At 41.5% G+C, this 12,568-nt stretch overlaps 1 protein-coding gene across 2 annotated transcripts; it reads left to right on the forward strand.

The window, feature by feature from the left end:
- The first annotated feature begins 917 nt into the window (after positions 1-917).
- On the forward strand, positions 918-7,652 carry LOC146673190 (nuclear factor 7, ovary-like). 2 transcript variants are annotated; one of them, XM_085401766.1, is made up of 2 exons: positions 918-2,288; positions 7,286-7,652. In XM_085401766.1, the coding sequence occupies exons 1-2, from the start codon at positions 918-920 to the stop codon at positions 7,304-7,306; spliced, it is 1,392 nt and encodes a 463-aa protein (XP_085257892.1). In that variant the 3' UTR covers positions 7,307-7,652. The 2 variants fall into 2 exon arrangements, with proteins under 2 accessions (XP_085257892.1, XP_085257891.1); XM_085401765.1 differs by lacking the exon at positions 7,286-7,652 and having other exon boundaries at positions 918-2,306.
- Positions 7,653-12,568: the final 4,916 nt, after the last annotated feature.

The raw sequence follows: 12,568 nt of genomic DNA on the forward strand, positions 1-12,568 counted from the left end.
GGGTGGAATCTCCTGAGAAACCTTCAGAGACCCAGCGAGAAGTAGGGACCATAGCTGACAGCCCAGGCAGGGGTTGAGGTCAAAGGTCATGCTGTTTGGGGACCTACTGGTCATCATGAGAAGATTCTGGAACCACAGCAATGACCATAAAGCTGCACTGGATGGAGAGCTGTGCCACGGGGCTTTCCAGAGGTAATCACGAGGAGATTGTGGACAACATGTGAAATGAGAGAAAAGCTCTTTATCAGTAACTTTTACAACTTCTGGCAGGTTAATGTCTGAACTTTGGAGTGAAACACACCCTTAGTTACAGGAAATAACACCACTGTCTGTAACTAAGTGAATCCACCTTAACACCACCTGTGTGTGTGTGACTGCATTACACTCCCACTGCTGGGAACCTGAACAAGAACCAGAACAAAGTCTAAAATAGAAGCTGACAAACAGCTGCACCACCGAGTGACACTTTATTTTATAAACTTCACAACAGGTTTCATGTTGTGACCTGTGGAGGTGAAAAGACACAAAACCTGTTTTACAGCTTTTGAGCTGCAGGCAGGATTGAAACACACCTTAGTTAAAAGTCAAACAGCAAAATTTTCTCCTCCCCTCACGTCACTCAAATGTGACAAACCAGGAAACAGGAAGTTCTTCGTCCTCAGTAAAGAGAGACGCACAGACGATCAGACTGAGCTCAGACCAAACTAGCAGCTTCCTCTGAGTGAGTCCAGCTACAGGAGAGAAAAGTGGAAAACTCCAACACTGCTGCTTCAAGCTGCTGACGCTCCACACACTGAATGTGAGTTTGAGCAAAAACACGACTCAAAGGAAGTTTCAGTGAAGGTGGTAGAGGAGGGAGGGGAGCCAGGACTGACTGTACTTCCTGTCTGCTGTTTTCAGATCCACTCACAGACTCAATGGCTTCCAGATCAGAGGAGGATCTCTGCTGTCCGGTCTGTCAGGAGGTCTTCAGAGATCCTGTTCTTCTGTCATGTAGCCACAGCTTCTGTAAAGACTGTCTGAAGAGATGGTGGAGAGAGAGACCAACACACGAGTGTCCAGTTTGTAAGAGAAGATCTTCAAAGAATGATCCACCTTTAAACCGAGCTTTAAAGAACCTGTGTGAGTCGTTCTTACAGGAGAGAGATCAGAGAGCTTCAGAGGCTCTCTGCAGTCTGCACTCTGAGAAACTCAAACTCTTCTGTCTGGACCATCAGCAGCCAGTGTGTCTCGTCTGCTGTGCCTCAGAAAAACACACCAATCACAGATTCAGACCCATCGATGAAGCTGCACAACAACACAAGAAGGAACTTCAGGAAACTCTGGAGCCCTTAAAGAAGAAGTTAAAGGTTTGTGAAGAAGTTCAAGTGAAGTTTGATCAAACAGCAGAACACATTAAGGTCCAGGCCCGACACACAGAGAGGCAGATTAAGGAGCAGTTTAAGAAGCTTCACCAGTTTCTAGCAGAGGAAGAGGAGGCCAGGCTGGCTGCACTGAGGGAGGAAGAGGAGCAGAAGAGTGGGATGATGAAGGAGAAGATGGAGGCTCTGAGCAGAGAGATAGCAGCTCTTTCAGACACAGTCAGAGCCACAGAGGAGGAGCTGAGAGCTGAAGACGTCTCATTCCTGCACAACTACAAGGCTGCAGTGGAAAGAGTCCAGCGCTGCCCCCTGCTGGATGATCCACAGCTGCCCTCAGGAGCTCTGATAGACCAGGCCAAACACCTGGGCAACCTGACCTTCAACATCTGGAACAACATGAAGGACATGGTCTCCTACACTCCTCTCATCCTGGACCCAAACACTGCTCATCCAAAACTCATCCTGTCTGAAGATCTGACCAGTGTGAGACGAGGAGGAGAGAGGCAGCAGCTTCCTGATAATCCAGAGAGGATTGATTATTCCTACTCTGTCCTGGGCTCTGAGGGCTTTAACTCAGGGACTCACAGCTGGGATGTTGAAGTTGGAGACAGTACAGGGTGGGAACTGGGTGTGTTAGCAGAGTCTGTGCAGAGGAAGGGACACATACTGTCTGGATTATGGAGAATATGGTTCTATCAAGGTAAATACTCAGCACTCTCACCATCAGCTGTCACTGCTCTCTCAGTAGAGAAGAAGCTCCAGAGGATCCGAGTGAATCTGGACTGGAACAGAGGAAAGCTGTCGTTCTCTGATCCTGATACTAACACACACATACACACCTTCACACACACTTTCACTCACAGGATGTTTCCATACATTCAAACTGTTGATAAAGTGAAGGTGTGTCCGTTGAAGGTGTCAGTGTCAGTGCAGCAGATGAGTTGAGGATGATGATGTTTCTAATGTTGTTTCCTGTCAGTGAGTTGAAGCTGTTAAACTGCAGCTGTCCTCCTGCTGCCTCGTTGTTCCAAAGCTCTTTGTTTCTCTTTTAGTTTCACTGTTTCTTTCTGTTTCTGCTGTCCACCTTTTCACATGGAAAATCATTTCACTGTTTCTCACTGAATGACTCCCCAAACTAGATTTGAAATTCTATCAAGTTTCTAATCATTACAAGTGATTCATGTTTCTATTTGATGTGTAAATGGAGATGATTTAGTTTGCTGGGATATGGACTGACATGTGTTGAATGGGAGGAGCAGTTTGTTGTTGTCTTCTTGTCTGTTTATGACAACAATAAATATGTTGTTGAAACAATGATTCATGTTTAACTCCATATATGAAATGTTTCTGATCTTTGAATTCTGTTGGATTAAAGACTTTCTTCATGACACAAATGAGATTTCAGTGTATTAATAGAACTAAATAAGCTCAGAGTTGAAAGGCTGGAGTATTATGTACGTGCTTCACTGTCAGGATCTTCAGGGGGATTCAAAGGGAAACATCAAACTGCTGTAATGAGATAAACTAGTTGGGCTGAACACACTTATCTGTAGTTTGTCTCCATCCAGGATCATCAGAATATAATGAACATGTGTGAAGAGCCACAAAATGCTGCTGCCCTCTCAGCATGATGAGCTCCAGCCTTTGTTAGCAGGACAACAGGAAACATGAGACAACTTTCAGAGACAGTAACCAACTGTGGCCACAAGATGGCAGCAGCTGATCTGAGATCCTTTATTGGACAGAAGGACTCTGCTCTGTGACGTCATCAGAGAGACGGCCTTCACTCTGATAGATCTGACGTCATGTCTGCACTGCGATGATGAAAGCTGATAAACACATTGTTATTGATCCATGAAATCACCTCTGTCCTCTCAAGTGTAGCTGTTTACAGAGCTGAAGAAGTCCTTCATCATCAAAACAGACAAACATGTATTTCCTGTATTAAGTGACGTCATCCTCACTCTGACCTCTTACAGACATTCTGTTCAGTTTTCCTGCTGTAAGAAATAAACTGTGTGAAAATAGAAATGCAGGGAAACATCCATTAAGTGAACAAAGTCCAAAGAAATAAACTTGGACTGTTTTTTGAAGCCTAAATAAAATGTGAATAAACTTTATAGATACATTTGAAACCAGCTACTCTGTGACTTTACACACTCACACAGTAACAGAGCTGATTCCTGATTGGAGCAGCACAGAGTTAGACTTCTTTTCTGGTTGTGGATTGGTTCGTCAGGATTTCCTCCTTTACAGGTTTAAAAACAATCTCTGTTGTTACATTTTTTGACCTCCTTCTTGTGTCTAAAGGTGAAGCAGCACCAGCCTCCTCTGATCCTCATGTTGTAGCTCTGTGTGTCCAGCAGGGGGCAGAACACCTCCAAACTGTGCCAGCAGCTCTCACTGTGAGCTCAGACGTTTGTGGACACTCAGTTTGTTTGAACATAGTAAATAATCAGAGCTTCTCACACTGTTTATGGGGACACCACCTGCTCGAGGGGGTACTATGTCAAAGAGGTGGTGTATGGTGCTGGGTGTAGTCTCTCTGCTGGTTCACAGTTTTTACTGAGGAGCTGTGTTCATGTCAGGAAGGTTTCGTCTGATCACTGTGGTGCAGTTTGGTTTACTCTGTTTCTGAGTGTTTGTAGGATCAGTCTCTGCAGGTCACCTGATACCTGGCAGTGAAGTGTTTATGAATCAGCTCCGTCAGATTTAATCCAACAGAATAACATGTAAAACACTCCAGGGCTTTTACTCTGAAACTTTCTCCAGAGCTGTCTGGAGTTTTCTTACATTAAAATATTCTGGGATTACCAGACTGTCCACATCATGTGTCCTACCAAAACTTTCATCCACAAATATACCCTGACATTAAACCCAAATAGATCTGAGAGCGAGTCATTAGTATCAGTACTGTGTGTGTGTGTGTGTGTGTGTGTGTGTGTGTGTGTGTGTGTGTGAGAGAGAGATATTCAGGTAACTTACTGGGTTACTGCACATGCTCACACCTTTTCAGCACAACAGGTGCAGTTTGGTGTTTTACTGCCTCCTGCTGGAACAATGATGGCAGCTCTCAAGACTTTATTGGTTATTGTCATTTCGTGTTACACAGCCTGAAACGAAATACTGTTCCTCAGCAGCCTCTACAGTGCAATAACCAATATATTTTAAAAAGAATAAATACAGTTTAAAGGGAATAAGTTTAAAAAAGAGCAGCAAAAAAGGCATAAATAGCTTAAAATCCAAGTTCTAAATAAAAACCTCCAGTTTTTATTAATATTTTATTATTTATCAAATTATTATAAACTAAAAATATTTTTCACGTGATAAACGACTTCAGTGCTTCGTCCATGACCTCCTGAAGGTAAAGGGCCCAAAGAGCCAATCAGCAGCTCTGAAACAGGAAATATGACTCATGGAGAAGTTCACAACAGTTTCAGCTGCCAGTTGTACTCATCACCATGGAGACTGTCTCCATGGTGGAGGCAGAGTGACAGTGTTGTAGATGCTGCATTTTGAAGCCTCAGTGTTTATGTTGTGCCCTTAAACAGGGGAAATAGTGAGGAGAGGTGAAAGAGCAGCACAGACACGCAGCTCTCACTCTCACTCGTCTGTATTGAGTGAAGGAGGAAGCGCGCGAACCCACCTACTGGAGCCCTGAGGCATTAACAATGGATCGACGCACAATCAACCCAGGCAAAACTTTCACTACTTATCTCCCTCTATATTCCCACTGCATATTCTATTCGAAAACAGTCAAAGCAACAAATAAAACATTAATAAGGGCATGACATGAAATGTAAGGAACAGAGATGTACAACTTCAAAACGAATCAAATTTATGATCCACCACATTTATATTTTTGTTCACAGCCATGTACACATCAAACTCTCATCTTTCTGTCCAAAAACAAAACAAAAAGATTCCCTGTAAATTTGACCTTTTCCTTCAACTGTCCATTATAGCGTGGTCTTCCTACTTATCTTGACACAATACTCAGTCGCGTTGCCTGCTGCAAACTTAAAAGAAGTCTGACGAATGAAGTGACTGTGAGTGTGTCTGACGTCACGGTGTGTGTGAAAAGGTATCCAGCTGGGGCAGACATGATTCTGCAGGTCACCTGCCCAGTGGACAAAAAGAAATAAAATAGTTGTGTGGATGATATATGAATGATAATACGAAGAGCGTTTTGTGTCTCTCAGCCTGAAACAACTGTAATGCCACTTTCTGTTTTGGAGAAAGGACAGTTAAAAAAAGATGTGTGTTGTTTTAAGCAGTGATGAGAATAATGAAGATGTGATGAGAGAGCAACACAAAAGTATAAGTACAGGGATGATGCTCTTTACAGGAAGGGTCAGAGCAGACTCTACCTGCTGAGGCGGCTGAGGTCATTTGGAGTCCAGGGAGCGCTTTTAAAGACCTTCTATGACTCTGTGGTGGCATCTGTCATTTTTCACAGTGTGGTATGTTGGAGCAGCAGTTTATCTCCCGCCCCATGCATGTAGATGTTGCTGAACTGCAGAGCTGCTTCAGTGACAGACTGCTGCATCCTCGATGCATGAAGGAGCGTTTCCGCAGGTCCTTCCTCCCTGCAGCTGTCAGACTGTACAATCTGAACTGCTCCCAACAAACACAGATGTTTACATCAGCGCTGTATCGTGCACTGTTTTATCAACCGATTCACACTACAACCAGGGTTGCCTCTTATCTGTATTTAATTTTATTTAATTTAACAACAGGATGGTACTCAGTTTTTGGTAACCATTGTCCTTCATGTAAATATGTAAGAATTGTGTATGTTTCTGTTCTGTGTCATGTGTACTGTTTGTTTGTATATGTGTTTTCTTGCTGCTGTTACACCCAAGTTTCCCCTTGTGGGACAATTAAATTGATATAACAACACTCGTGGTAAAGTTGTGGACTGGAAGAATACCTGACCAAGATTATCTTGCAATGTTTGGCAGCCGCCAGTCAAGCCGGTAGATAAATGTCTGTGATTGTCGCAGGTGGCTGTGTGGCTGGCAGGAGCTCTTTCCTATCAGTTTGTCCCCACCTTCACCTATGGTCACGAGCTTTGGGTAATAACCAAAAGAATCCGATTCTGGATATGAACTGCAACTCTCTTTACATTGGCCTTTCCTCCACCCTTCTCGTTAGATTGCAGACTGTCCAGAATGCGGCGGCACGCCTTTTGACAGGTAGCAGGAAGTTTTCTTCCATCACTCCTGTTCTTGCTGGCTTGCACTGGCTTCCAATTAAATACCGTATTCAATTTAAAATATTACTTTTCACCTACAAAACCATTAATAACTTTGCGCCGAGCTACCTCAATGAGCTTCTCAGGTTACACACTCCTGTCAGAGCACTTAGCTCTGCTACCCAAATTCTTCTGGAGCAACCTCGTTCTCGGCTGAAGTCTCGCAGTGACCGCGCGTTTGCTGTAGCTGCCCCGGTCTTATGGAACAACCTTCCTGTCGCTATCCGGGCGTCTGACTCTATGCCACTGTTTAAATCACGGCTTAAGACTTATTTCTTTAATCTTGCCTTTCCACCCAGTTAACACTTGTGTGCGCTGGTACATTTTTTATGCTTGTGAACTACTTTTATATCTTATGATGGTTTTTATAATTGATACGTGCCAGGTCCTTTCTCTTTTCCCTCCCATCTCCCTTTTCCTATTTTATTTTTGTCAAGCACCTTGGTATACCCTTGTTTTTTTAGTGTGCTTTATAAATAAAGTTTATTTATTTATTTATTATTTGTTGCTGTTTAAGTTTGTCAATTTCAGACCTCTGTCTCTGAAGTTCAACGTTCTGCATTTCCAGGTCTTTCAGTTTTGCGACATGGTCTGACAGAAAAGAACATAAATAAGTCAATATGAATTTTATTTATCTGCATCATTTGAATCTTTTCATTTTTAGTAGGTTAGATTATTGAATAAATAATGAATAAATAATAAAAATAAAAAAATTAATGAGAAACGTTAGTGATAGATTCATGAAGTGACATTGATATCTCTGTAACAGGGGCTCATATGAAGGTTTCCTCATGCTGTCATTTTTCTCACTACCTGACATCATACTCTACCTTTATTCTCTTGTTTTAAGGTCCTGATTTCCACTTTCTGTTCAGCCACTGAGGCAGTCAGCTCTCTGAGCACAGCATGGATTTCCTGTGGACAGGGTTGTTGGTTTGAAATCTGCTGGTCAAGAATTTCATCATCTGCCTCTGTCTGATTTGTGGAAACAGAGCAGACCAGAAGCAACAGCGAGAAAAACAGCGTGATCTCCATTCTGTCAGTGAAAACTCAACAGTATCTGTGTGTCATCTGCAAACCTGACTGACTTTTATTTCCCCACTTTGCAGTTATTTATTTGTAAAAAATGTTTGGAATCATGTATGATTTTCCTTCCACTTCTCACGTGTGCACCACTTTGTGTTGGTCTTTCACGTGGAATTCCAATAAAATTCTGTGTGGACAATGTCATATCATGAGTAATAATTAAAAATAATCCATATACATAAAACAAACACATGCGCACACACACAGTGACATTTTAGACCTTCAGAATACTGTATATACTTTGGGCATCTCGGTGCTGATCCAGAATCCTTACATTATTATTTATTACTAGAGCTACAATAATAAAGCAATGAGGAGGGGGAAGTAATAAATATGAAATAATGTATTTATGATGATTCCATTTGTTTCACTATCCACTCTGTGCAGGGCAAAGCTTATTACATGTTTAAACTGTAGAGATACAATAATTTTACTGCTGTAAAATCCAAATTTTGTCTTATTTAAAATATAAATCTAATATAATCTGCTTCTTAATGTATGTTCTTTAAAATACAGTGTGGTGTGGTGTGGTGTGGTCTCTGGCCAGCTGCAGAGGAGGGGTGACGCAGTGAGCTCCCGGGGCGGTGCAGGGGCGGGGTGAACAGGTGTGCTGGGATCTGACAGTGATTGTGTCTCTTTATATGTTGGCAGTGACAGTCGGAGGAGGAGGGCGGACATGACAGCAGAGAGAGAGCGGGAGTGTCTGTGTCCCTGTACAAACGCACAGTATTAAATAAAAGTTCGGCTGTCGTCAAATTCGCTCCAGCTTATATTTCTTGGGTCCAACGTTACATACAGCTTGTGTTTTTTAATATATCATAATTATAATAATGCATAATTATGTGGACATGCATATTAGATCGTTTTTTAGTGGAATATAATCCCTCCAGAAAGGCAGGAAAAGCTATGTAACTTGCTTTAAAACTAAATATGTTCCCTAAAACGGTGACAGAGCTACAGACACATGACAGCCTTACACAGGTAGCCAGCAGCTATGACCAGCACTACTTGTGCAGTTAATAAAAGGACAGGTAATGTTTGTCGCGCTGTTGCACACACAGCACGCTCGTTTGTTTCAGTTCGTCAGTTGCAACAAGACAACTTACCAACGTGTACGTAATAAGCTGATACTCCTGGGTGCTACACACTACAGTGTACGCTGTACACCTACTTACTGGTTGTGTCGCATCAGTCTGTGTCTCTGAGTTAACTTGTGTTTCTCCTACAGCTCCGGACCGCTAAAAATGCGCGTGCTCTTTGTGAGCTCGTTCCCGGCTCGTAACCAGCGCGTTCTGCCGTCAAGGGCGATCATTGGTTAAATGTGATCATGTGACTGATGCAAGCCAGATCCTTTTATTTAGCAAAACTGTGATTAATAGTTAAATATTATTGTTGAGGGGCACAGACAAGACTCCGCAAAAAAATTTTAAAAGTTGCCTCAACAAAAGGGCACTCTGGGCACCCATCAGGAAAGGGGCGGGTGCTCAAGCCCCTCCAGCCCCCCCCCTCTGCACGTGCCTGCTGTTACACCATCGTAGGTTATACAGGCACTGATCCAATAGGTGTTTTGGCAGCCATCTGCTGTGACTGGTTGGGGGTGACGGAAAAGAGACGAGGGCAGATGGCGACAGGATAAAAGACACACATCAGGAAGAGACAAAGTTTATTACTCCTACTGATTAAATATCACAAACAACAGCCAATACAAACTAAACAACAAGCTAACAGGGGTGCTGCAGTCTTGGAATAAAACTGCAGAGATGATCAGTCTATGAAACCAAAGGTGCGTTTTATATTGGGAGAAGTACCAAAAAATGTAAATAATGGGATATAAACTTGGCACTAGGACAAGCAAATGATTTTAAACTGGGCAGGAAAAATAAGATGCTTTTGAGTGGAGTCTCATGGGTCCCCCAAATATTTGTATCTTTACAAAAAATAATAATAACCAAAGCGCAAAAAAAGAGTAATATTTGGCATAATTAAAACTTGCCTACTAAGAATGACATAAAAATTACATAAAGTAGCACAAACACTTTAATATGCCACGGGTAAATTGAGCTGTGGCATTTTTCCTTTTTAAATCCGCCTTTTTTCTGAGCTAATTGAAAGCTGTTTAGAGATCCGTGGTTCTTTCACAGAAAATGATGCATTACTGTAAACTGAACACAATATAAAGTATTTAAAATGAGTTAAGCTTTACACATGTGCCGCAGTGACATTACTGCAGGTGTGATTCACTGACAATCACTTCCTCACTGAATGTTTCAGTGGTGCAGTTGCTCGGGCCTCTGAATCTCTGTTTTTTTGTATTTACCTGCTGCTGATGCTCCTCATGCTTACCTCTGGTCTTACCTTTGCTTCTTCCCCTCTGCTTGGATCTTCACCCATGTGCCTGTTGGACTGTCCTCTCCTCTGTAAACTCAGAGACCTCCTTGCCCTCCCCATTACACATTCTGGCTAAACTTGATAAAAAAAATACTGTAAACCAATGTGTCCTGCATTTGAGTCCAATTATCATGAACATAATTTCTCTCTTTTTAGTTAATAGATCAGATTGTGTGCTTTATAACATGTTTCCTTTATTTGCCTTTTCTTTCTGTGGTCATGTTAAAAAGCAGAGTGTAGTATATTGTTAGAGAATTGAGCCTGTCCACAGTAAAATAGTCACTTCTTTAAACTTAGTCCAAAATGGTGAGAAGAACCTTAACCTCACCTCAGAGTCTGACCTTAAACAACATTCAGTGTTCTGTTCTTCTTTCTGCTTTGTCCTCTCTTGTTTTCATCCATGTTTCTAGAGTTACATTTATTTATACTTTGTGTCGGCTCAGTGATTTATTTTTCTGTCTGCAGGTAGAAAAATCATTGACGTTTGCAGATGACACAGATGCTGTTATGTTTTCAGTGACTGAATGGAGATCATTGCAGTTTTCTTTGTTCTTTTTCCACAGATCAGACCACGAGCAGACTGCACTCCAACAACCCCGTCCACACTACATTTGACTGGTACTCACACTGCCCTTGAACATAAACTAAACAACATGTTGATTCCACCATGTTAGAAGATTTATAGAACTATCATATCATCCCCTTTATGCCTCTGTACTTAAGTAAGTACTTAAGTAAGTAAGTACTCATTCACCCCTCTTTCTGTCATGGTATAAAAAGCTCAGGTTTGCACAGACACACATACTACGTCTGAAAAGAAGATCCAAGGTAAAGTGTTGGGTCGGGTAGTGAGACTATGCTTAATGGTAATTTGTGACATGACAATATTGCTGTAATTTCCAGAGAAATTGATGGCGGAAGGAAGAAGATCTTGCACAGTTCATTTTGCACTTGCATTAGAGCATGAAGCAAAGGTGGAGAGTCAGAAGACTGAAACTGACCAGTTGAAACAACAGCAGTTTTTTTTAATCATACGCACTGGACTCTAAACTAAAAAGTGATTATTAAATGTGAAAAAATGTAAAATTGCTGTACTGCATGGTAATTGGTTTGTTTCAGTGTCATGGAGCTGCAGATGTTTTAGAACATAAATCCTGAAAAATGCAACCAAAACCACCCCAAAAAAATGATATATATATATATATATATATATATATATATATATATATATATATATATATATATATATATATATATATATATATTTTTTTTTTTAGGGGTGCAACGATACACAAAATTCACGGTTCGGTTCGGTTCGATACTTTGGTGTCACGGTTCGATATTTTTTCGATACAAAAAAATGTTCATGCATTTTTAATTTGTCATTTATTAAAATTATAAATATATATTTTAACTCAAAAGTACAGTTTTTAAATTTAACCCTAACCCTTGTGCGTGTTTTTTATTTTGACAGCGAATGCGCACCTGCGGACCACTTATGTGCAGCCCTGGTTATTTAGCTCGTCATATTGCAGCCACAGAAATTCTTTTGTCCATGAAACCATAAAGCTGCACTTTCTTTTTGTCTTATAGTCTGATTTGTCATAACTTCTCCGTTTTGTGGTAAGCTTTTCTTTGGCTGTCACTTCTTCACCCTGACCTGTCTTATTTGGCTCAGCAGAACTGAAATATAAATCCTGCTGCTTTTACACACGCACTCACATAAGCTCAGCGATTCTCTGCGCGATCAACCTCTCACATGTTTAAGCTTGCTGCGGGAGATTTCACTTGTCATGTTTGCATAGTAAGCTAACGATTAATAAGACGATGTCAGAGGAATTGGTGCACAAATTATCATCACTCACAGATCAGTGCTGTCGCTCTCTATACACAGTTCGCACGATTGCAAAGTGAAAGCAAAAAAACAAGCGCAAATTCAAACGCGACTTCAATATGTCACATATTGACAGTGGCTCACCGATGCCAATGACATAATTACCCAGCTACATTTCTGAAAGAATGCAAAAGCATTGACATATATTTTTCCTACAATAGCCCGACGGGCAGGGAAGAGATAGATTTTGGTAGCCCGACTGAAAAAATCGCTAGCTCCGGGACGTCGGGCTAGCGATATTGCAAGCCCTGTATCTGATTGAGGAATCACTCATCTTTGGAAAAGAGAGTTTATTACAGAGAAATGGCTCTTTCCAAAATAAAAGCTATACTATCCGCTTCTTCTGGGCTATATTCTCAGCAGCATAAGGAGAATCATGTGCTAACAGCTGTCTAAATGACTCGGCTAAAGTTAGTAGCATGCTTGCTTTTTTTTGTCTGCTTCCACTTGTCTTTGCACTAGGATGATGTCGGCGTAAATGTGCAGTCATATTCGTTGTGTTCCCACTAGTGCTTTCAGGTTAATCTCGTTGAAATGACGTTAACGCCACAACACGGCAAATCTCCATTAACGAGCTACCAC

Source organism: Rhamphochromis longiceps, linkage group LG3 (genome assembly GCF_057381845.1).
Source record: "Rhamphochromis longiceps isolate RC_006_pf linkage group LG3, R_longiceps_female_GT1.1, whole genome shotgun sequence".
NCBI classification, from domain to species: Eukaryota; Metazoa; Chordata; class Actinopteri; order Cichliformes; family Cichlidae; genus Rhamphochromis; species Rhamphochromis longiceps.

What these genes read in the sequence shown, in the direction of transcription:
- LOC146673190 (XM_085401766.1), top strand. Translation starts at nt 918, where the DNA reads ATGGCTTCCAGATCAGAGGAGGATCTCTGCTGTCCGGTCTGTCAGGAG. An exon ending in CGTTGAAGGTGTCAGTGTCA is followed by an intron (nt 2,289 to 7,285) that starts GTGCAGCAGATG and finishes CATTTTTAGTAG; the next exon opens with GTTAGATTATTGAATAAATA.